This window comes from Festucalex cinctus, chromosome 5, assembly GCF_051991245.1.
Source record: "Festucalex cinctus isolate MCC-2025b chromosome 5, RoL_Fcin_1.0, whole genome shotgun sequence".
Lineage (NCBI taxonomy): Eukaryota > Metazoa > Chordata > Actinopteri > Syngnathiformes > Syngnathidae > Festucalex > Festucalex cinctus.
This window is the reverse complement of record NC_135415.1, coordinates 11804899-11830860: the sequence shown is the minus strand read 5'-3', so window position 1 is coordinate 11830860 and position 25962 is coordinate 11804899. Positions and strand designations below refer to the sequence as shown.

Below are 25962 nucleotides of genomic sequence, written 5' to 3'. Positions count from 1 at the left end.
AGTGGCTTTTATTTTTTTCTCGATTGGACTGGTTGGTACAGCCATAAACAGCACAAAACTTCAGCATTTTCTCAGCTCCTTCCTATGGGGAAGTAACTTCCATCTGGAGTTTGGCGCTTGTCGTGACGTCACATGAAACACACCTATTGTATTTATTTTAGCAATTGTAGACACCCTAACCCTTATAGCAGGCTAATTTCAAGCTAGCATTGTAGTAATATACTGTACTAGCTAGCATTGTAGCTAACACTGTAGTAATATACTGTACAGTCGAACTTCGTTCACTGATTTAATGAATTTCGGATTACATGGACAAAAAATACTGGCTGAAAATGTAGTAGGCCTACAGTACAGGGAGTCTTTGAGTTAAGGCACACTCGACATAAGGCATTTCGACTTTACAATCGTTATGCACAGTCCGTCATTTTGGTTCCTCATCCTCCATTTTGGCTATAGTGTTTTCCCCTCGTCCGCTATTTAGCCCTTAGCTAGTGCTAGCGCTTGTGGGAGTATCTTTCGCTTTTTCATCCTCTTTTTTTTTTTTTTTCCACATCATGGCCCCAAAGGAGAAAGCTACATCTTCTATCAATGTTGGTCCAGCCAAAAGAAAAGCAATTACCATGGAAACTTAAACTAGACATCATTAAAAGATCACAGAAAGGAGTGACACCGACGAACATCGGCAAAGACTTGGGCTTCAGTCGGACAGTATCTTATTTTTTTTATTTTAATGTATTTATGCTGGGCGGCACGGTAGGATAGTGGTTAGCACGTCCGCTTCCCAGTTCTGAGGTCTCCGGTTCGAGTCCAGGCTCGGACCTTCCTGGGTGGAGTTTGCATGTTCTCCCCGTGCCCGCGTGGGTCTTCTCCGGGTACTCCGGTCTCCTCCCACATTCCAAAGACATGCATGGCAGGCTAATTGGGCGCTCCAAATTGTCCCTAGGTGTGCGTGTGAGTGTGGATGGTTGTTCGTCTCTGTGTGCCCTGCGATTGGTTGGCAACCAGTCCAGGGTGTCCCCCGCCTACTGCCCAGAGCCCGCTGAGATAGGCGCCAACAGCCCCCGCGACCCTTGTGAGGAATAAGCGGTCAAGAAAATGGATGGATGGATGTATTTATGCTAATTATTTTGTTATAAATACTTTAATGGGGAAATGTGACTTAAGTCAAAATTCGAGTTATATCGCTAGCGTAGGAACGTAACTCCAACGTAACTCGAGGACTCCCTGTAATTGTCAAAGTCTTAATTCCAGAATTGGCCACTATTGTTTACTGGCGCCGTGGCAACAGAAAGCGACTAGTGTGAGTACAGACTGGACCCGGCTAACAGACGCGCCACCGTGGTGGCCATGTTGGCAGGGGCAACGCACGGGCTTACATCAACCACCCAACAGCACCTGGGTAATTGGTTTCCAATCTGTAAGCTACAGCAGTGCCCCACAACAAAAAATAAATAAATCTGTCAGTGTAGCGGGGTACAATAAGCGTCTCCGACCTGGAAGCGAAAAGAGTCGGCCGGGGTCCCGCTGCCGTAGTGGCGGTACCAGACGGCGCCGTCATCCACGTCCTGCTGGGTGAAGGAGGTGGTGGCGGTAAAGCCTCGGTCGTCCGTCAGCGTCGGGTTCCAACCTTCGGGTGGGCCGTCGGCTGGCATGGACACCAGCACCACTTCGCCTGTACGGAGAAAGGATACCACTTGTGGTCCACGTTTAAAACCTGTACATCACATTTATGTAACCATCCGGCGATGCTGTGGGTCAAAGTGACCCGCGCTAAAATCAAAGTGATTTTCATTTGTGTTGTTTTTTTTCCCTATTAGCAATACATTTTTTAAATAATTTCTTTCATTGATCATTTTTCAATCATTTTTCATTTTTTTGCAGCGGGTTACTTTGACCCATGAACGTTTTTGGTTGACTAATTAAAATAACAGGAGGGTTAATGTCTATACACCTCTACATATGTACAGAATATATTGTGTTTTGAAAATGTTCCTGGGTCATTTTGACCCATAACAAAGCTGTTTGATCCATAACAAAAAAAGTTTTAATCTCTATAAACCTTGAATTTTCAATACTTACATCACATTCAAGCCTCCTGTTAAGTTATTCTTTCCCGGGTCAATTTGACCCGCAATTTAACAGTTGAGTTTAAATGGCTTTAAATCTTTGATGTAGCATATCGGCAGTGTATCTAACCTTCACGTTTGCTTCATCCTCACAGAAAGCAATAATGTTCCTGGGTCAATTTGACCCGCAACTTATAAAAAAAGTTTTTAATTACGATATACCTCTAATGATGCATATTCACATCATATGTAATGTATGCACATCACATTTAACCCGCCTGTTATATTCCCTGTTCCTGGGTCAAATTGACCCAGTTGCATATTTTTGTTTGCTAACCGTATTTGGGCTGCCCGCCAGAGTCCAGGATGGTGTAAACGATGTGGTCGGCGCCGACCCCCTTGTAGTGCGCCTGCAGTTGCTTGCTGCCGAGTCTCACCATGCCGCCCCCTTTCACCCACGTTATCGGGACGGACCGCAGTTCAGGCGAGTTGTTCTCCTTAGAGAAGCACACACACCATCGCACACAAAAAAAGTTTTCAACATATAACGTACCATTTTGGCTTAACTCTCCCAAATGGTCCAGATGGTTAGCCTTTAAAAAATAAATAACTCCAAAGCCAATCCGTCTGCTAGCGTGCTAGTGAACGTAGCGTAGCATATGGCACGCGCTGACATGTTGTCACATGGAATGTTCACGAAGCGAATGAGCAGGAACAACTTTAAACCAATCAGGACGACGCGGGGTCTTAAAAGGTTTCAAGACACAAGTAAAGTTTATGATTGACAAATAGGGTTTAAATACAGAGTTAGGGTTTCGATTTTGGAAGTCAAGAAGAAGAAGAAGCAACGATTACGTTTTTAAATTAGTTACAATAAAGGATTTATGGTTTCAAGACAAAGTTGGAGTTATTTAAGGTTCAACACAGAGTTAAGGTTTCAAGCAAAGCGTGGATTAGGGTTTTAACATAGGCTTAGGGTTTCAAGCAACGATTCAGGTCCCAAATCAAGCAGATATTAGGGTTTCAAAATTAGGTTTCAGGTAGGGTGAGTGTTTCAAGTAAAGGTTAAGTTTTAAAATGAGGGTTTTGAAAACAGAATCAGGGTATCAACTCCTACTTTCAAGTCAGTATCAGTGTTCAAGTTAGAGTTTCAACACATGGTTGAGGTTTAGAGCTAAGGTTAGGGTTTCAAATGATGGTTTTAAACTTCGAGTTAGTGTGTCGAGCAAAGATTAGGTTTTCAAATGACAGTTTTAAGCAAAGGTAAGGGTTTTCACATAAGAGTTAGCGTTTCAAATTGGGCTTTTAAGTCAGGTTTCAAAATTAAGCTCAAATTCAAAGATTAGGGTTTCAAGACTGGGCTTGTTTCAAGCAAAGATTTGTTAGGTTTTCAACACCGACATTAGGGTTTCAAATGAGGGTTTAAACAAAGGTTTCAATGTCAGGGTTAAGGTTTAAATGTGAGGTTGGAGGCCTGGGATAAGGTTTCAAGTCGAGATGATCTCAAAATAGGCTTTCAAAACAAGGTTTACTTACAAATTAGGGTTGGAAACTCGGGTGCATGTTTCCTACCTTTTGACGAATGCGCACTTGCAGCAGAACATTCTGGTAGCTGTGCCCGTCGTTGACCTGCAGCACCAGGCGGTCCCGCGCCTCCCGCGAGCCGTCGTGCACGTACTGCACACGCTCGCGGGAGAGCTCCTCTAGCTTGAAGCGGCCGAGCGACCGGTCGCCGTGGACGCGCGTCAACCGGCCGTGGCGAGGGGCCTCCAGGAGCACCAGCAGGACGTCCGCCGGGTTGTCGGGATCGTCCACCAGCAGGGTGGACTTGGTGATGGTCCGGGCCTCGCCGGGACCCTCCACAGACAGGGGCGATAACACCAGCACCCTCGGAGGCTGCAAGTCACAAACGGGACACCATGAGGAGATTTCTTAAAAAGCGATAAACTCGTTCTACTGACAAGGAAGCCTACAAGTTAAAGCTGCTACGTGGAACTTTTTCCCCCCAAAAATATCTTTAATAGCCTTTTTATTTGACCATTTATGACTAAAACATCTTCTAATTAGTAGATTGACACCTTAGTTGCTCACGATGGGTACTCCTGCACGCCTCTGACTAATACTTTTCAGAAGGGATTTGGGTTCGAATTTCCCTCCTCCTTGTCTGCGGAAGGGACGCCACGTGCGTGTTGTGTATGTCAAGGATATGTGCAGTTTTCATTTTCCGTCAACAGGTGGCAGTAGCGATTGGAAATTGAATAGTCTGCCTTCAGTAGCTTTAAAACTCTTTTACTGCCACACGTTATCAATAAAAAATAAATAAATAAATAAATTTAAAAAAACCCTCCACAGTGGCAGATTATTTTGAGCATTTGAACTCATCTTTCAAGGCAAACAGAATATTGTGTGCTTTTACTCCAGACTGTACAGTGTGGGTACCAAATGAAAGATTGCATTCCATTCTTTCATGAGGAAAAAAAAAAGTATGTTTCTACCTTATCCCGTTCTTGAGTAATCACCACTTGTAAATAGGTAATTTGAGTAACATTGAGTGAAAATTGAAAAGATAAGGAGAAAACAAGCTTTTTTGTGAAAAGATACATTTTCTCCACAACAATGACTTTGACACTAATATTTATTGTTTAGTGACACTCTGTGAATTAGGTTTAGTGTGACAAAAGGCTTGGATCATTCACGTCATCCTTGAAAACGTTCAATTTCATCAGATTTCATCAGATTCCGTCATGTTTCATTGTAATTCCATACACCAGCAGCCCATTGAAAAGAGATACAATGCTGCCATCTGCTGGCCATAGTTAGTGGCTGTTTTTGATTCCACAACTCTATTGACCAGCGGCGCTGCACTTATACGTTGCATATATATATATATATATATATATATATATATATATATATATATATATATATATATATATGTATGTATGTATGTATAAATAAAATTTTCCCGTCCCGATGTTTGATTCTCGGCGTTTCTGCGTATTTTTCCTGCTGATTTGCGAGTGCGTTTTCCCCTGCCGTTCCCAAGTCATTTCCACCATGGTGTAAAAGTCTCTTAAATCCTGGCTGAGCTCCAGCGGGTGGCGGTGATGACAGCTTGAGCAAAAAGGTTCACGCAGAGAACAACAAGCTGGCGCCACAGAGGACGATGATCACACACAAACACAAACACACAAAATGCCGTCTGACTGAGCCACTAAATAAAGAAAGTTGGAACAGAATGAAGGTCCGGTGACAAATTTCTTCACTTTGGAGCAATTATCTCCAGCAGACAGACAACCGAGCCCCCTCGGGCGACCACCCAAATCCCCGACTTGTCTTCCCACTGCAGCAAAACAAAAGCGTGCGTCAATGTGTGTGCGCAAAGACACGCCGACTCCGGAAAAAGGCAAACAAGTAAATCTCCTCCCGAGGCAAACAAACACTCAATGCGGGAGGCTTGACCTTGTCTTGCAGAGCTTGCAGGTACGTGAGGGGGGAGGAGGGGGGTGGATGTTGACGTTTGGGAAGGAGCCGTCATCGGCCCTCGTGGGGCTGCAAAATCCTTCCTGCGCGAGCTTGCCGGCTTGCCGGGATGTTTGTTTTTCTTTGGCTTTCAAGCTGTGAGGTCTTTGAATGCGCTGCAGGAAGACGGATTTTGTGCACTTTGTGGTTACCACAACATACTCCTAATAATAAGGAGTGACACACGTGGTGGTGTTTGGACGGGGAGCGTATAAGCTCCACACTTCATTTACTCAAATGTCCAAATTGATTTTCACTATTAAGTCGTTCCAACCACTGCCCCCCACAAAAAAAAAAAATAATAAGTCTTTTTAACTAACGGCGGTGGATGTTTGTATTTACGCAACTAGAATCAAAACGTTTACTGCCACTGACGTAAATGTACGTCATTTTCAAGAGGTGGACGTGGAAGAGGGTCTCTCCCAGCTTATCTGGGAAATTTGTAAACCATTGCGATGACTATCATATCCCTGTAGATGGCGACCTTGTGGTGAATCTCGGCTTGTCAGTTGTGGGGGAGAGAAATGACACGTTGGAAGCTAGACAAGTTTAGGCAAGAGAATGTCATCACTGATGTCAGACTGAAGCCACTTACGTTCTTTTATGTATTTTTATGCTAAAACATACGGAAGGCGCGGATGCAGCCTCTCAACTGCACAGAACGGGTGAAAAAATGGTAGTAATTACACAAACGGTCAGCAGGTGGCAACAGAGTATAAGATATCAAACAGGGCCATGTTGAAAACAAGCTCTTTCCCCAAAATTCTAAACAGATTTGTGAATAATGATGAAACTTGGCTATATTCTAATGCTAATTGATGCAAAACAGACACAGATAGAAATATACTTTTTTTTTCCTGATGAAAGAAAACACTAATCTTTCTTTTGGTAGGTTCCATGTTTTGATAGCAATAGAACACAATATTCTGCGGGCCCCGCAAAATCAGTCAAAATCCAGTAAAACAGTCGGAAGAGAAGGGGGGTTGCTTCAATCAAAATGGCTATGACTGAATAAGTTAATTTGACATAATATTATTGACCAAACTAGTGGTGGTCAAGAATTGTTGTTTTTTGTTGGTTTCCTGAAGAGTAACCATTTTGGAGGAACAGAGATCCCACCCGACGCAAGCGATATGTATGGTGTCACGGTATTCGTAGAACATACGGTAAGTGTGACAAAATGTAAATATGACATAGTTCACGGAGTTTCATTATTTTGCCACAAAAACCCTTTCTCAGTCTTGTTTTTGTTGTTTTAGAGTTTGAGGCATCACAAAAAAAAAAAAAGAAAAAGTTATCGTGAACCTTTTGCTTGTCGTGTTTCTGTTCACGAAAAGCTCATTTTGGTGGCAGCATGACTCAGTGGTAGAGTGGTCGTTTCGCAAGGTTGTGGGTTCAATCCCAGGCCAGTGTGGCCATGTAGAAGTATCCTTGAACAAGATACTGAACCCCTTACTTGCTCCTGATGCTGCGTCATTAGCAGTTGAATCAGTAGTCAAACTACAAATTGCTTTGAGGGCCTTGTGTGCCGGAAATGCGCAAAAGAAAGCACCATTTTTAAAAACTGATGTTTTTGGTGACACGATCCTTTTTTTCCTGGTGAGAAATGACAATCCACTATTGTGTGGGTCTTGTAAGATGAGTCAAACTGCTCTGAAATGGGTGGCAAAATTGGAACTCTGCTTTGAAAATTGCCAGTGCGATGACTTACCTCAGATGAACTCAATTTAAATCATCGTTGTTTTGTTCAGACACAAACGTTCACTCCAAAAATTCTTAGTTGCCGGGTAAATGTCCCGCAACCGCACCTTGGTGAAGTTTTTTTGCAACTCGAGCGTGTTGCTAGGTTATCACATCCTGAGATCTTTTGATTCCTTGGACACACTAAAATGGCTGCTGGCAAAGTTTTTCCGATGGAGATTTCAATCGAGCCTTTCTTCTTTCTCAGCTTTTGTTGTGTTGTAGGCGGCAGCGCTACGTGAGCACAAAGCCTATTTTGCGCCTTTATTTTCAGTTTTTTTTTTATATACATATAAATCTTGGCTACGTTCCACGAAAAGTTGACCCTCATCCAACTGGCCGGCCCGCATTTACATGCGAAGCGGACGCGTTGACTTTTTCCTTCTTGCGCTCGTCCAAGAGAGGAAAATATCAATCGAAAGGACGGCTGATAAAGCTTCCTGCGGCGGAGATTGAAGGTTGCATCAGCGTTTGTGATGTGAGGCGCAACAAGCCCATCGCAAACCTCCCGCTGAGGGTAAACACACACTCGGAAATTCCAGCGGACGCAAGACGCACTCGTGGGAATCCCCTCGGAAAGGCGCCGTTGCCTCGCCGTATTTTAGATGGACACAAAAAGGGAATATTTACATTTTCATGGAAAAAAAAAACTTCAAAGTGGAGAAGTAAAATAAAGAAAGAACCATCTTTATGGTGTACAGTATGGAAGAGAATAATGCCTTTAAAAAAAAAGGGAGGAATGATCGTTTTTTTTAGGGCTCTCAATTTCTAATTAGGAATGGAACGATTAACGGCAATATCACGATATTAAAACCGCCGCAATACATCGTCGTCATGTCACGATATTAACTCGTATTGGAATATAGCTAAGTTTCATCATTAGTCACATTCCAATAGCAAAAATAGCTTGTTGCAACATGGCCCTGGCTGATCTCTTATACTCTGCTGCCACCTGCTAGCTGTTTTTGTAATAACTACCATTGCTTCGAGCATTCTCTTTAGTTTAGAGGCCGCATAAAAGCCTTCTGTATACTCTAGCATTATAAAAAAAACAAAAAAAAAACAAAAAAAACGTATAAATACGTCTTTGGGAGCAAATGAGTTAAAAGTAGCACATCTGTGCAAAAAAAAAGTCAGGTTAATTTCCATTTGTGCAGTTGTAGCACCCTCTGGTGGCTGTTTTTTTTTGTGCAGTTTAATTTTCGCAATGCATGTTTTGGCCCTTCTATGTTTCAAATCCATGCTCGTGGTCAGATGAAGGGGAACGTAATATGCTTGTTACATGTGAAGGAACTCAATGTGTACGTGTTTTAGCAAGTAAGTGCCTCAATATTAATAATAATAATAATAATAATAATAATAATAATAATAATAATAATATACTTTAAGTGTTGTTAGCGATTGTACGTTGTTTATATGCATTACTGTACAAAAGCACTTCTTTTTTTTTTTTTAAACATATATTGTGACCTTTTTTGCATCGCTAACCTCCCCACAATATTGCGATAATTATCATATTGTGATCTGCACAATGTGATAATATCGTATTGTGATGTTTGGATATCGTTACATCCCTATTTCTAATGTGAACCCCCCCGCCCCCCATGTTTCACAACAGCGATTAGATCAACTAAAAGGGTATGCGTGTTTCACCTGCATGGAGAGCGCTTGAACTTGAATTGTTTCCGCTCGAGATGCCAGCTGAGGGTCGGCCACTTGCAAAGTGAATTCGCCCGTCCTGCAGAGTATGAAAGGAAATACATCAACTCTTTCATCAAAATTTACTCGGGGTCAAGTGAGGAAGAAAATGTGGCCAATTAGTGTACACATTGAAGTACATGTCAGGAAAAAATAACATGGATTCACCTGTTCTAGTTTTGGAAATTCAAAATATGTACAAATATGGTTGATTCAATATTTTTTCATGAATTGAATAGCATTGGTCCACACCCACTTCACCTGTTAATATTTTTATGCAATATTGACCAAGAAGAAAAATTCTATTAGTGCTCTTGAAGACTCAAAATGTCTGATAAGTGTTGTGAAACCGCCTACCCTACCCCGAACCCTCGTTGGGCGGGAGTCATCGTGGCCTATAATGAAAGTATGGATTTTTTTTTGATTTTTTTTTTAGATAATAATAGAAAATAGTAACAGATAGATTTGAGTAGGTTTGTATTATTGAAATTGATGTCGGCAGAAAGAAGCTTGTTAACAGTGGAAGTAAGTCCGTATGCAGATTAATATCGACCTAATACACGGAATTAGACAGATCATTGTTTCAATGATTGCATCACCCATGGCTCTAAGACCTTTGAAAAAAAAAAAAAAAAAGAGTTGACTTGGGATGGATACCTTTCACATTTGAACCTGTACTGTTCTAATACTTGGTACCTGTGAATTGATACCAGTACTTAACGGTACCAATTTTTGGTACTTTTGGACTTTTGGATTTTTTTTTTATTTGTTAAATTTTATTTATTAATTTATTTGGGTGGTAGTATCAAATCTTTTCAAAAATCAATTTAATAATTATCTTTCAATATATAAAACTTGACAAATAAAAAATAAATAAATGAAATTTCATTCAAGTGAGCCAGAGAGGAATAGTAAAAATAAAGGTTTAACATTTTACAATTACTGAAATATAATAAACACAATTTAATATGACAAAAAAAAAAAACGTGTGAATCTAAGCTCTGTGCAATGAAAAACAGCAAATGTATTAATTCATAATAATTGATGCAGTTGTGCAGTTGTTTTTCAAGGACGTAAAGCCTGCCGCGTGCGTGCGATGAGCTCAATCTTTGAACCCACGTTGGGCTCAAATATAAATATATATATATATATATATATATATATATATATATATATATATATATATATATATATATATATATATATATATATATATATGTGTGTGTGTAAAGACAGTTGGAAGAGGACATGACATAAACAAAGAGAATAACTGGGTTCAAATGAATCATTTGAATGTACACGACATGGTCTGTAATACTTCATAAACTATATTTGTATATTTGTTTGGCTTGGTAGCGCAAAAATCTCGCTCGTTTCCAAACCCGGAAATGCACCCGCTCACCGTTACCGCCAACCGGGCTCCCGCATGCCCCGACCGCGCCCTCGGCCTCGTCCTTCACATGTGAAATCCTGCGCGAGAGGGTGATGTCGGTACGCTGGTGCACTATATAATGTTGCGTTCAAGTGCGCCATGGAAGATCGCAACTCTTCCACTCCCGCAGAGCCACAACTTTGAAAGACACGCTTCAGAACCGAAACATGGCACCATTTGTTTTGACGTGAATCGGTGCTCGGAAGTACCGACCCAAATCGGCCATTTTCCAGTTATAGTGATAAGGAAAGCACACAATTTTGCCAGTTCTTAGTGACGGAGGATATAGAACTCGCTGGTTCAAGTGCGGAAGGGGAAAAAAAAACATGAATTCACCAGTTGTAGTAATGAAGAATTCATCATTGGTTTAAAAAACATGACTTCACCAGTCACACTGATGAAGAATTTATCAGTTGGAGAGAGGAAGAAAAAAAAAATCCACCAATCTTCCAGCCCTAATGAGTTTTGGAAAGTTCAGCATCGCCTCACCTTGCGTTGTCCTTCTGGTGTTGAAAGTGAACTCGACCGCTTGCCAACTGGGCCCACGTGAAGGCGTCGCGGTCGCTTAGCTCTCGTTGCCCCGCCCCCTCCTCCTCGTCCCCGTCCTCGTCCTCCCGCCCCTCTCGGAAGACGACCAGACGGCCGTTGGTGGGTCGCCGGACCAGTTGGATGACGAGACCCTCCAGCGGGCTGTCGGGATCGTTCACTTGCACAAGAGTCGGCGTCAGCGGGACTAAACCACCGAGAGGAACCTGTAGGGAACCGTTGATGTGGAGTGTGGGCGGGCTGCTGTTTGCTGAAAGGGAAGCAACATAGATATTAAACATTTATTTTCACAATTGTTCTACAATTTCGGCAATTACTGTCACGCACGTCTCACACATGCGGTTCAAATCTACACGCAAAGAGACCAAAATTCTAGGAGTAGATTGCTTATGAACGATGGCTGATTTGTTGTACGTTTTCTTCAGACTTTTTTGTGGGTCTATTTACGATAATCCAGTCTACCAAATTTCACGTAGCTAAGTGAAACTGGCTATAGGGGCTGAATTTTCAAAATGTCTCAAGATTGAGAGTTTATCGTTATCACTGAAGATGACCCTAAAATGGCAGCTATAAAGCAAAAATGCTTAAATGGTAAAAAAAAAAAAAAAAAAAATATATATATATATATATATATATATATATATATATATATATATATATATTGCTAAGAAAAACTGTGTTTTGGGGCACAATTTTCCAAAATGTTCAACGGATGATTTGACCCAAAATAGCAGACTTTTTGTGTCTTTTTGGGTTTGACTTATTGAGACTTTTTGGTGGGTCTCCTCATGATAGATATGCCAAATTTTTGTGTTATTAAGTGAAACGTATTTTCGGGGCTGAATTTTCAAAATGTCTCAAGATTGAGAGTTTATCGTTATCACTGAAGATGACCCTAAAATGGCAGCTACAAAGCAAAAATGCTTCAAGAGACTTTTTTTGTTTGTTGGGTCTCTTCATGATATTAATGCCTGCCAAAATTCACATTGGCAAAACAGTATTTTTGGGTGGAATTTTCCAAAATGTTCAAGGGATGATGTGAATAAAATAGCAGACTTTGTTGTGTCTTTTTGGGTTTGACTTTTTGGTGGATCTACTTGTGATAGATATGATTACCAAATTTTATGTTACTAAGTGAAACATACTTCAAGGGGCTGAAAAACAATTGGCAGTTTTCTGGTCTTTCTGGCATAGCTGCTTCAAACTTTTTGGTGGATCTACTCATGATAGACATGCCTACCAAATTTGTAAAACAGACTTCCAGGGCTGAACTTTCAAAAACTCTCTGGAGGACCTGCCGGAAATTACCCAAAAATATCAGCTCCAAAACCAATTGCCAGTCTTACAGTACTCTATTGGGAATGGTTTCTTGACTTTTTGGTGGGTCTACCCATGACGCACAAGGCTACCAAACTTCCTAAATTGAAATGGCTGAATTTTCAAAAACACTCTTGGAGGCTGAAAATCAACCAACAATGTCTGCTTCAAACCAAAATATCACATTTTCAGTGTCATCTCAGGCATGGCTTTTTGAGACTTTTTTTTTTTTTTTTTTTTTGTAGTCTACTTCTGATAAAAACACCTCCCAAAATTCATGTAGTCAAGTAAAACTGTAATGGTGCTTTGTAGGAGTTTGTCTTTGAAGGACCCATGGAAATATTTATATACGGGATTTTACGGGTATATATATATATATATATATATATATATATATATATATATATATATATATATATATGTATATATGCCAAAGTTAAAGCGTTAATAGATTAATTAATCGCAGAAAAATATCGCATTAATCACGTATTAACGCAGATTAATCGAACTTTTTTTTTTTTACCGTACTTGAGCCTTGAACATAACCGCGGAAGGTTACATTGACGGCTGCGCAGGTCAGTGATGAGGTCAATGCACGGCATTTCCTATGCCTGTTGTTCCAAAATGAGCGGGGTGACTCCAGTTGGTGTGCTCAGTGATAAATTTCGCTTTAAAAAACACCCCGACGGGACTTTAGATAAAACAAGTCATTTTCATTTAATTAATTAATAATTGCTGAATTTCACCCAGTTGATATGATGCTGTTACGTTTTGAGCAATCCACGCATGCATGCAATTGCGTACATGCATTTAATCAATGCAAATGACATTCAGATAATAAAATGCGTTAATGTCAAAATATTACGGTATTTTGTATTTATTTTATATTACACGAATACGCAATTAATTTATCTGATTAATCGTGATTAATCAAAATAAAAACTGTGAATCAGATTAAAAATTTTGACAGCACTAATATATATATATATATATATATATATATATATATATATATATATATATATATATATATATATATATATATATATATATATAAATATATTTCTTGTAGATCGTTTAAAAACCTCCAAACGGGTCAACAGACGCTAACTCAGCCGCTTCCGTTTTTCATTTGATTTATTGTACGAAAGTGACAATGGCGGGGAATTCATCCTGTGGCGTCTTCGGCGCGACGTGGCTCTAATATTTATATCTTGAGCATTTATTTTTTTATTTATTGTTTTGGCTGGGCGGCGACTAAATATTCCCGCCGCACTCCCTCGTCGTTAACGTTTTATGAGCGAGGTGATGTGTAATTTGTTTTTCTTGCTGACAGTGACATTGCTTTATTATTTGATGCCACACACATATATAAACACACACCGCATGCCTGAGCTAACCTGTCCGTCAACCTTTTTATTTCTTTTTATCATGTGACGCGTTGAGGTCGTCTGGGTAATTTATGAGAGTGTCTTGATTAAATTTGCATACACTGCATCATGACTACCCAATGATTTGCCATAGGAGTGAATTACTGTAAAGTCTCAACAAATTTCAGGCACTAGCAGAATAGAACGAAAAAAATAAAATAATAGCGGCATTAAGTAGGAGTGATGTAATTTTTTTCCCCCAGCGCTTTTGTCTTTCATATTGCAATGTTTTTACCTTAAAGGCTGTGAGAAGCCACAGGGAGCTTCGTTTGTGGGATGATTTATGACATGTTACGCAACGTAATTCTGCGGGAGAAATATACAATCTTTCACTGTCTGCTCAGGGAATGGTGAAAAATTGTCAGCCCGCGGCCTTTAAATAACACATCAGCTTAAAAACACACGAGTTCTTTCTTTCTTTCTTTCTTTCTTTCTTTCTTTCTCCAAAGGAGGAGTGTTGATGGAAACATTCTAATTTTACATGACATTACATGACTGACAAATGTATCACAAGTGCTTTTTTTTTGCCTCTCAATTTACTCCTCATTGAGAGGCGCTGAAAATTCAGCCCTCGAAGCCTGATCCGGTGAGCAACATGAAATTTGGTAGGCATGTCTATCATGAAAAGACCCACAAAAAAGTCCCAAGAAACCATGTCCAAAAATACACAGCAAGTCTGCTAATGTGGGTCAAATCATCTGGTTGATGGTCATTTCCAGTTTATAACGCCAACTACTATTTTAAAAATTCAGCTGCCAAAACCCGTCTCACTTAGCAACAAAAAAATGTAGTTGGCATGTCTATCATGACCTACAAAAAAAAAAAAAAAAAAAAAAAGTCTCAAGAATATAAGCCTTTAAAAAAAAGGCATTTGTTTAAGTCATTTGCTCCCAAAAACGTAAAAATACATTCTATTTTAAATGATTTAAGTGTCCCAAAGACGTATTTATACGGGGTTTTTTAATGTTATTTTATGCTAGAGCATACAGAATGCATTGAAGCAGCCTCTCAACTGCAAAGAACGCTTGAAGAAAGTGTAGTTAATACACAAACAGCCTGCAGGTGGCAGCTGAGTAAAGGAGATCAACCAGGGCTATGTTGGAAAAAAATCTCAGTTACAATTCTAACTAGACTAAGAAAATTGCGTGGGAATGCTGAAAGCTGAATTCTAATAGCTGAATGCTAAGCTGAATGCTGATGAAGGAAACAAAGAAACTGTGAAAATTACAAAGTAATTACCTATTAATTACTAGTTATAATAGTAGTCGTAGTAGTAGTCGTACAAACAGTAGTAGTATTACTAGTAATTATTAAGTAGTGACTTGTAGTTAAATGATTGTGACATTTTATGTAATTGTAGTGTACAACAACAAATATAAACCAAAACAAAAGAATATATTTTTTTGAGTACAATACTGTATGCGTTCATGCAATCTACTACAAAGTTGAGCCAAACTGAAACTAAACTAATAGGTCTATATTTTAGTGCCAGTATCGATCTGGTATCGATACTGTCTAGGTATCAATAATATCGATATTTGGATCAATCCGCCCACCACTATTATGCAGTGGGCTGTATCTGCAGATAGGTGTCAGTAATGATCAGTCATCTGATGCTGAATGCAAGTCGAATAGGGACATGTGCATTTACCATTTAATATCCTGATTAATTTCAGTTGGTTTAAATTTATATCGCTTAGCATAAATGTGATGGTAATGGCAAAGTAATGGATGTGAAATAATCTGACAATGATTAGTATTCAATATTGTATTTGTACTAAAAAGTTGCCCAAGCGGGGTTTTGAACCCACATCTTCCAATGTGTTAAGCAAGTGCTCAAACCTCTGACCTAACTTGTCAGCAACATGTACACGTGTTTGGGAGTGAAATGCAAAGTATTCAACGTTTTTGGGTTTGTGAATTGCTCATTTACAACTTTTTCAGTCATAATATGGTCAAACAAAAACACTATTGTGAAGATATTTTGTGTCAAATTATTACAAAGAGCAACTTTATAGAATTGTACAACGACGACTATGCGAAATCAATGTTGTGCTAAAATGTTTCCCAAGGAGGGATCGAACCATGATCTCCTGCGGGCCAATCCGTTGCTTGAGCCACTCAGCTATCACGGACATTGATTTCATCCGACGCATGGGTTGGCCTGGGTGACACAAGGTAGATGCACTATCACGGACATGGAGGTGGCTATGACAATGTATGGTATTGTATTTAGTAATCAAGTGTATAAGCGGTGAAAGATGAAAATATGGATTAATTTTGAAAACAAGTTTGTCAAATGACATTTAACGCAATAGATGTTAACTTGTATTATGACTATACTGAAATTGGGAAAAAATAAATAAATAAAAAAATTAAAATAAAAATAAAAAAAAGGTTGCTCCAGTCGGGGTTTGAACCAGCGCACCACTGGTATGGCTGTCTTTGCAATGCACCTGGCTCGAGCACTTAACCCCATGAGCTAACTTGAATGAGTGAGCATCCGGGCGGATTGGCGTATTTGTAATTTAAAGTGTCATCTGATGCTGAACATCAGCGCTGATTTGGGACACGTGTTTTATTATGTCAGTATAATGCATTTACTGGTATGATAGTTGGTATACTTAATATCCGTTTTCATAATTGCCACGGTCACATGTGCAATGTAAAGTCGGCAGTGGGATTTGAACCTGCGACCTCCTGCTTATTGTAGAACGCACTCTCCCAACTGCCCCACTGAGCAGTATCAGAAAGCCGGTAATGATGATCTGTTGTATGTATGGAAGTGGGCGTGGTCAGTGTTAGTCCCATTAAAATGAATGGGGAAAAGTTGATATTTAACATTAAATTGTGCAAGTACTATAAATAATGTGGAGTCAGACGATATATACCCTGAAAGAAGTGAATTTTCTCAGCAAGTTGAAATTTGAACGGTGTAAATCGGAAGTATTATGTGGGAGTAGTTTGACTGCAAAAAAGTGAGGAGAATAAAATGCTATAATAAGTAAGATGAAAGAATCTCAATAACATATTTCAGCATTCCCACAAATAGATTTGTGAGTAATGATGAAACGTAGCTATATTCTAATGCTAATTGCTGCAAAACAGAAACAGATCGAAATATACTTTTTTTCTGATGAAATAATCTTTCTTTTTATTGGTTCCATGTTTTTAATAGCAATAGAACACAATATTCTGTGGTCCTTGCAAAATCATTAAAAATCTAGTAAAACAGCCGGGAGTGAAGGGGATTGCTTCTGTGAAAATAGCTGGGAGTGAACGAGTTAAAGACAGCATTTTAGAGTCATTTTCAAGGGGTCCTTCAAAGACACATTCCACCAAGAGTTATTGAAAATTCAGCCCCCCAAAGTGTGTTTCACATAGTAACATGAAATTTGGTAGGCATGTCTATCATGAGTAGACCCACAAAAAGTCGAAAGAAGCTGAGCCCTAAAATAAACACGAAGATTGCTGTAGGAATAATTGTCAAGATAAGTTATCATACATTTGCTTAAAGAAGAATCGCTTCTGCTTGCAACAAAGAATGCTTTGCTCTGCTCCACACTCACATAACCCTATGAGGAGATGACTCATTGAGCACAAGAACAAGAACATCTAACCTAAGTCCGTCTGTGGTCTTCAGAAATGATTGCAAACTTGACCACACAATTTTCCACTCACATGCACACACATAGAAAAACAAGTTCCAGCTATGCCTTTCATTTGCATTTTTAGAGTTTGAACACCCATGTAACTAGGGGCGTAAAACCAAATAAAAAGAGGGTGAGGAGAGGATTTTTTTTTTTTCAGAGAATTTAGTAGTGAATTGTATCAGTCAGTCTTTCTCCTCGCGAGCTTTGAACACCTATGGAACTAGGGGCGTGGAAACCAAATAAAAAGAGAGGGTGAGGAGAGGATTTTTTTTTCAGAGAGTACAGTAGTGAATTATATCAGTTAGTACCTCTCCTCACGAGCTTTGAACTGAGTGTCTTCTCTCCTTTTTGTGTCACATTTAATAGATGACAAACAGGTAAACCTGACAACTGCCATTTTGGTTCAAATCTTCCATTTTAGGGTAATTTCCAGTCTTTTACAAAAACAATTCCTCTGAGAGAGTTTGTGACAATTCATCACCTGAAGCCTGTTTGACACATCCATCCATCCATCCATCATCTTCTTAACCGCATATTCCTCACAAGGGTCACGGGGGTGCTGGAGCCTATCCCAGTCGGCTTCGGGCAGTAGAGGGGTACACCCTGAACTGGTTGCCAGCCAATCGCAGGGCACACAGAGAAGAACAACCGCTCACACTCACAAGCACACCTAGGGACAATTCAGAGCACCTGTTTGACACAATCAAATAAAATTTGGCTGGATTATTCATCATGAGTAGACTCACAAAAAAGTCTCAAGAACACAGTGTAAAAGCTACAGGAAGTCCACCATTTTGGTTTGAAGTGGGTCTTCCCCCCCTGTGAGTTTTTGAAAATTAAGCCTGTCAAACATTTGGCAACATAAAATTTGGTTTGAATGTCCATCTAGAGTAATCCCACCAAAAAAATCTCAAGAAGCCTTGGAAAGGAAAATCATCCATTTTGATTTGTCCTTCAACCAAAAATGGAAAAGTCAGCCCCCAAAACCCATTTAACTTAACGTGAAATCTGGTACGCAAGTTTATCACAAGTAGACCCACGAAAAAAGTGTCAAGAAACCATGCTGTACAAGATGAACTGTAATAAATGTATGGAAGCAATAACTTGATATAAAAGCACGGTTACCGTAGCAGGTTCGGCTTTTTTGGTGGGCGTAGTAACCATGGCCACAGTCGGGGGTGCAGTATCCCTCCATCAGGTAACTCTGTTGCCCACAAGCTCGGCAACGTCCGACTCCGTCGCACAGCACGCAGTCGGTGGAGCAGGCTGAAAAAATAAAAAAATGTCAATCGTTTCATGATGGCGTCTTGTGCCGGAAAGCTCGTACTTTGGCAGGAGTTGGCGTCGGCATCCAGGAAGTAGTTCCTGCCGCACTGGAGCACACATCGACCGCGCAGCGCGGCGTGAGGGGGCCGGCATCGCAGGCACCGACCGGGACCGCCGCACTCCTCGCAGGCGTCGTCACAGTCTGGAAAAAAATTCATTCAAGTCATTCAAGCGTCATCACGTGTTGGTGGGAAGGAACAAACGCGTCGACCTCCAAAAATCGCAAAAAAATAACCCAAAAAAAAAAAAAAATCATTCATAGAGATTTGTTCTGCTCTTTTGTCTTTTTGTAGCTGGGACATTTTGAGCTGTAAAAAAATAACAATAAAAGAAAGTTGTCATGACAAACGTGTCTCTCACAAAAATAAATAAATAAATAAATACATTTGCAAAAATATAACGATTAATTCTTTTTCAAAGATTACATTAGTCAGTCAGAAAATAAATCATCTATGAATAACAATGTAACCTCATAAGAATAATTTAAATTTGATCAAGATCTTTTCAAAATCTTATTTTTCTAAAAAAAAAAAAAAACAAACAGTAATTTTGCAACATTATTCTTTTTTTTTTTTTTTTTTTTTTTTTTTTTTTAAGAAAAAGTACCTTATAAGATCGCAGTCATATTTGGTTAGAAAAAGGTTGCTTGCAATTTTATTTTTCTTTGTCTTTTTGAGATCATAAAATTTTAAAATTGTACTCCCCCAAAACAAAATTTAACAATTATTATTATTATTATTATTGTTCTTATTATTTTTATTACTATTATTTTTAAAGATTACATTAATTAGTCATCTTTCACTTGATTTTTTTTTCTTTTTCATTCATTATTTGTGCTCATAAAATGTGGAAGTAGAAAAACGAAACAAAAAATAAGATTTAAAAATATAAAGTATTAAATATAAATAAATATAAAATATATTAGAAGTCATTCAAAATGTAGTTTAATTTTCTTACGAGATTAAAATTAAAATCTGATCATTTTTTAGCGGAGAATATCTGCAATCGTCTAAGAATAAAATTGTAACCTCATGAGAATAAATTAAACTTGTTAAGATCTTTTCAAAATCATATTTTTCTGAAGCAAAAAAAAATAAAAATCAGTAATTTTGCAACATTATTTTTTTTCTTAAAGAAACAAAACAACATGGGAGCCTCTGAAAACACAACAAACAACCAAAATTCATATATTAAGCTGCGCAAAAGATTAATTAAGTTCTTGGTATGTATTTATGTAATTAAGCAAATTAAGATTTGCTTTGGCTTTTATGAGACATTCTTTGCAGTCCAAAAACTGTGAATTTGACAGAAACACAATTTTCAACTGAGCATTCAAATGAAACTGAACTCATGCGAAGGCTTTTTTTTTTTTTTTTTTCTTTTTTCCCCCTTTGTCGACTTTATCCTGGCGACATTTTGCTTCATTTGTACAGCAGGCAAAGCACGGACGATGACGGATGCGGTCGGTGCGCTCGCCTACTGACCGAGGCATCCGTCTCCATCCCGGTAGGATCCCGGCGGGCATCCGTGGGCGCAGACGCCGTCCAGCAGCACGTAGCCGTCCATGCACTGCAGGCAGTCAGTGCGCAGGGGCCCTCGGCACGCGTTGCAGCTCCAGTCACACTCTGCACAATCAAATTAAAAATAAATTAATCAAAAATAATAAAAACATTAAATGGAGTATTTGAGTGATGATGTCAATGATTGAATCTTTATTGTTTTTTGTTAAATTTTGGCAATTGTTCTTAGAGTTTTACATGGGAATTTTGGGAAAAGTTCGTCAAAGTTACCTGTGCAGGTGCGTGTGGTGGCGTTGAGGTAGTACTGCTGGGCGCAGGTTTCGTACTGGCACTCGCCGAACAGCAGCACCCTGGCGGGGTCACGGCAGGACGTGCAAGCGTCCGGCCCCTCACATGTCAGGCATTGCTGATCGCATGCTGTCAACATATTACAAAAGAAAAAAAAAAAAGAAAAAAGAAAAAAAAGTCAGCTCACAAGTCTCACAATAAAAAATAAGAGCAGAAACTACAATTTTATTTTTTTTTCTGAGAATAAATAGATTTTTTTTAAAGTAATTTCACAAGAATAAATTCATTTTTTGAGAGATTCGAATTTTTTCTATTTAGAAAAATATCTTTTGAGAGTAAAGTTAATTTTAAAAAGTTGCAAAAATCAATAGATTTATTTTTCAAAATGTCAAATATGACAGTATTTTCCAAAAATGAAGTTGTATTTGTTTTTTTTTAATTTTGTCGTAATTTTATGAGGATAAAATTGTGGATTTTAGAGAAAAATTAAAAAAATGTGTAATCTTACAAGGCAAACAATGTCATTTAGGTGAGAATAAAGTAATATTAATCTGATGAGAATAAAATTAATTTTGGAGAAAATACATGAACTATATATATATATATATATATATATATATATATATATATATATATATAGTTTTGTCAAGAAAACAGGTGCAAATTTGTGGAGCAAAGAGCAATGTTATAAGAAATATAGTGCTATTTTTCATGGAATTTTTATCATTTTATGAGAATAAAGTCTGAATTTTTATATAATAAATAATTAATAAAGAAATATTTTTATAAAAATAAAATCTCATTTGTTTTCCAAGACAAACACAGGGCATAGTTGACACATACCAGAAATTCTTGAATATCATTTTTTGATATATTATATGGTGGCCCATAAGGGACAAAAGGGCACAAACTGCTCTACTTATGGTGACGAGCTGACAGGTCAAATTGCAAAAACAGATTGTTGTTTGGACTGACCTTCACAGACCCTGCGGCCGTTGTCATAGTAACCCAGCGGACACCGGGGGGCGCACTCCCCGGAGGGCAGCAGAACGCTGGGGGCGTTACAGGAAGTACAGGAAAGAGGCCCCGCCCCACTGCATGCCTCACATGAAAGGTGACATCCTGGGGATGGGGGAAGGAATGTGATTCATCCACCAGGAAGAAAATATATAGAAAAAAAAATTTGATCTTTTGAAAACAGTCATATTTTCCCCTAACAATTAATTTGATTTTTTACCACCATTTTAGTCATATTTTCCTAAGAAAAAAAAAGGAGCATCTTCCGAGAAGAAAGAATGAAGTCACGTTTATTCCAAGAAAAGAAATAGCATCTTCCCAGAAGAGTTGCATTTCTTCTGACAATGATGTCACATTTTTTGTTTTGGAAGAAAATCCTATTTTTATAATCGTGTGCCATTTCCAGGAGGTTCTTACGCATGCAGGCTCCGTGCCAGCCGTAGTGGTCCCTCGGACAGCGGGGGACGCAGTGGTCGCCTAGCAACAAGGCGCCAACGTCGGCTCCTTTGCACCACAGGCAAATGCTGCCGACGCCCGTCTGGAGGTCGGCCGTGCACCGTTGGCAATCGGGGCTGCACTCTGGACAAAAACCAACAAAACACAGCAGTCGAGGTGAGTGTCACCAAGTCACACCCGATTAACGTTGGCTTCAAAACCTAATTTGAAAACCTTTAACCTGATCTTGAAAGCTTAATCTTGTTTTGAAATCATTATTTGAAAAGCTAAGTTTCAAACCGCAACAAGAATTTTCAACCCTATCTATCTGAAACGTTAACCTTAGATTAAAACACAAAACAAAGCAAAACAAATCAAAATATACAATATATAAATAGAAAGTTTTTTTGTGAAATTGAATCAAGTAGCAGTTTGATCCCTTTTTTACCCAAATTGGGTTATTTTTTGACCCAACTGTTTTTGGCATGAAGCATATTAAAAGGTCCAAACCCTTTGAATGCCAAACCAAAGTTTCAAAACACCAATCCTGTCTTGAAACCTTAATCTGAAATCTTAACCTGTCTTGAAACGCTAATTTAAAACTGTAACCCTTGTTTCAAACGCCAACCCTGGCTTTCCACCTGAATTTAACATCTTAACAACCTGATTTTAAAACCTAATTTGAATCCCAAACCCAAATTCAAAACTAATCCTTATGAACCTTCATTTGAAACCCTAAACCTCCTTTGAACCCCTAATTTAAGTCTAAACCTAGTTTCAAACCCCAACCTTGTCTTCAAACCCCAATTTGAAACCATAGCCCTAAATTTCACACCCTAATTTGAAACCCTAATCCTTATCTTGAACCTTTATTTAAAACCCTAATCCGCCTTTGAACCCCTAATTTAAGACTAACCCTTGTTTCAAACCCCAACATTGTCTTGGAATCCCAATTGGAAACCACAATCTTGTCATGAAGCATGAATATGAAGTACTAACCCTTGTTTGAAATCATATTCCTAAAAACAAACACCATCTTATATTAAACTGTAAATCTGTCTTTAAACTATAAATTTCAAACCTTAACTCTAGTTTTCAACCCTATTAGTAGCCGTAACTTATTTGTAACCTTTCAAAAGCCTAAATTGAAAGCTATCTTTCTTGCTTTCAAATTAAGTTTGGAGCTAGCTAGCAAGATGGATAGTGAAGCTAGCTCGGAAGATAGCTTCAAATTAGATTTTAAAAGGTTAGCATCATAAATTACAGTTTCAAACCCTAATCTTATTTGAACCTTTATTTAAACCCTAATCCGCCCTTGGACCCCTAATTTAAGACTAACCCATGTTTCAAACCCCTACCTTGTCTTGAAATCCCAATTTGAAACCATAATGCAAGTTTCACAACCTAATTTGAAACCAAAATCTTGTCATGAAACATGAATATGAAACACTAACCCTAGTTTGAAATCTAATTTCAAACCCTAACTCTAGTTCTCAACCCTATTAGCAACCGTAACTGTGATTTGTAACCTTTCAGCTATCTTGCGAGCTTTCAAATTAAGTTTTGCGCTAGCTAGCAAGATGGATAGCGAAGCTAGCTAGCAAGATAGCTTTCAAATTAGGTTTTGAAAGGTTAGCGTTATAAATTACAGTAGCTAGCTAGCCAGACGAATGTGTAAATTGAGAGGAAGGGAAAAACAATCGTCACACGTGGATAATTAACACAAACTGCCACGTTTAAAATAAACCACAATGTGACGAGAGGATAATGGAGTGCGTGTGTGTGCGCGTTTGTGCCACTGGAGTGTGAAGGTGGCGGTGGCGCCGGCGGCGATGAAATAATGACTGCTGTACTTTTATGACCCCACAAGGCATATTTTATTAACTAACACTTTGGCTGGACTTGACCCTGGGCGCGATCTCCTGACGCCAGCGCGTGTCCGTAAATCTGCGCAGGCGCATCGCTTAACCGAGCGAGAACAACGCGTGTCATCAGAAAGTGTAATTAAAAGTCTGCGCCCGCTCACCACCCGCCGTCCTGATTCTCCTCAGATTGTTTTTCCATCTTCAGCAAGCGGTCCTGATAGTTAAAAAGTCATTTTGTCACCCAGTGAGGATGAAAACAACAGCAGCAGCAGGGGGAAGCGCTAATGCGACATTTTTCATTTCCATTTCATTGAACGCATGATTGTTTTCCGAGTGGGTAAAAGTGTGCTCATTCTAACAATATGAGTTGTCTCAAACGTCACTAAGTAGCTCAAAATGCTGCCACTCACGTATTAACTGGAGCATGTAAGAGGGAGCATATACGGCAAATAGCATTCTGTGCACACTTTAAAGGTTTTTTTGTACAAAATCACAAGTGTACCAATCCCTGTTAATATTAATATACATCTATAATCTTGCCCAAAGACATACTTAGACACAGTAAGCTTCAATAATTGCAATCAATCTTCAAAGAAAAAAGAATATATGCGAGTATTATGTTATCTGTTGACGTATTGTTCAAATAGCCGTTGCTCAAAGGGTTGTGAGCCTGCCACATACACTAGATGCTATTTGTAAGCACGCTCCCATTATATGTTCGCATTAGCATGAAGCTAACAGACTTAGCGGTAAACAACGAGCTTACCAAGGCACTGGGCAGTGGAGGCGTAGAGGAAGCGGCCCTCCTGGCAGCTGGTCCGGCAGTGGCCCGCTTGAAGGTCGGCCAGCGGAGGGCATGAGGTGCAGTCGGCCTGCGAGGTGCCCATACACGTCTGGCAGGATGGGTGGCAGGCTGGTGGAGGAAGAATACATCAAAAATCGGATTTACAACCCTAACGTTGGCTTCATGTCATAATTTGAACCCCTAACCCTGATTTACAATATTAAACGTGGTTTTATACCCTAATTTACAACACTCAGTTTGAGTCCCAACCCTAATCCTTTGAAACTGTAGGCAAAGCAAATTTATTTTCAGTATATAGCATGTACTTAATACACAAGGTAAGTATATACAAACAGAACAGCGAGATATTTCCAATCTGAAACCCTAGCTTAGGCTTGAAACCATACTTTGAAATCTTTAAATCCATTTACTTGTAGGCTAATGCTAATTTTAAAACGTTCATTCTTTTTTCAAATTCTAATGTAAAACTCTAACACAGGTTTAAAATCCTAATTTGAAACCCGAATTGTGGCTTCAAAACCTCAATTTGAAACCGCAACCCAATCTTTAAACCTTAATTGGAATCGCTAACGGTTGAAACCCTAACATAAAACCATAACTACAACTTGAATCCTTCAATTGAAACCCAAACTTTTAGTTGATACAACAAACCTGCCTTGAAAGACCAATTTGGAACTCCTATCCGGGTTTCAAATCCTAATCTGAAACCTTAATCCTGTCTTGAAAACCCAATTTGAAACCCTATCCAAGGTTTTCAAACCATAATTTGTAAACAGTCGTCCTTGCTGAAACCTTAATTTGAAACCCTAAAATAAGCATGAAACCTGAACATAAAACCTTAGGAAACACTCATTTGTAACCCCAACACTGGCATGAAACCGTAACTTAGAACTTGATCTTCAACCTTTAAATAGAAACCCTAACTCTGACACTAAACACTAACACAGTTCAAAACCCTAACTTAAAACCAAAACTTGAAATCCAAAGATTAGCAAACCCCAAGTAGAAACCTTAACATTTGTTTGAAACAGTAAACCGAGATTAAAACCCCAAAGTCTTGTAAATCTCAACCCCGAGTTTAAATCCAAATTTGAAACCTTAACTAACACTAACTAGGATACTAGAATAAGCGCAATTGCTGGAGAAATTGCGTGGGAATGCTAATAGCTGAATGCTAATATAAATGCTTATGAAGTAAATTGAAAGATAAATTATGTGAAAATTACAAAGTTTTAATTGAAGTTGAAAGATAAATGAATAAGACGAAAACTTGAACTTCAATCTGCCTAAGGTGGGATTTAA

General features: G+C 38.9%; 1 protein-coding gene across 1 annotated transcript in view; it reads right to left on the bottom strand.

Annotated features, from left to right (window-relative positions):
* Nucleotides 1–25962, bottom strand: part of fras1 (Fraser extracellular matrix complex subunit 1) — a 189718-nt gene that overhangs the window by 59382 nt on the left and 104374 nt on the right. Inside the window, exons 19-30 of the mRNA XM_077522572.1 lie at nt 24622–24768; nt 21973–22134; nt 21514–21660; nt 20521–20667; nt 20215–20355; nt 18732–18872; nt 18530–18670; nt 10948–11254; nt 8982–9066; nt 3639–3962; nt 2404–2563; nt 1494–1672 (exon numbers count right to left, since the gene is read on the bottom strand). Coding sequence (XP_077378698.1) covers nt 1494–1672; nt 2404–2563; nt 3639–3962; nt 8982–9066; nt 10948–11254; nt 18530–18670; nt 18732–18872; nt 20215–20355; nt 20521–20667; nt 21514–21660; nt 21973–22134; nt 24622–24768 — 2081 coding nt within the window. The remainder of the gene's footprint in view (nt 1–1493; nt 1673–2403; nt 2564–3638; nt 3963–8981; nt 9067–10947; nt 11255–18529; nt 18671–18731; nt 18873–20214; nt 20356–20520; nt 20668–21513; nt 21661–21972; nt 22135–24621; nt 24769–25962) is intronic.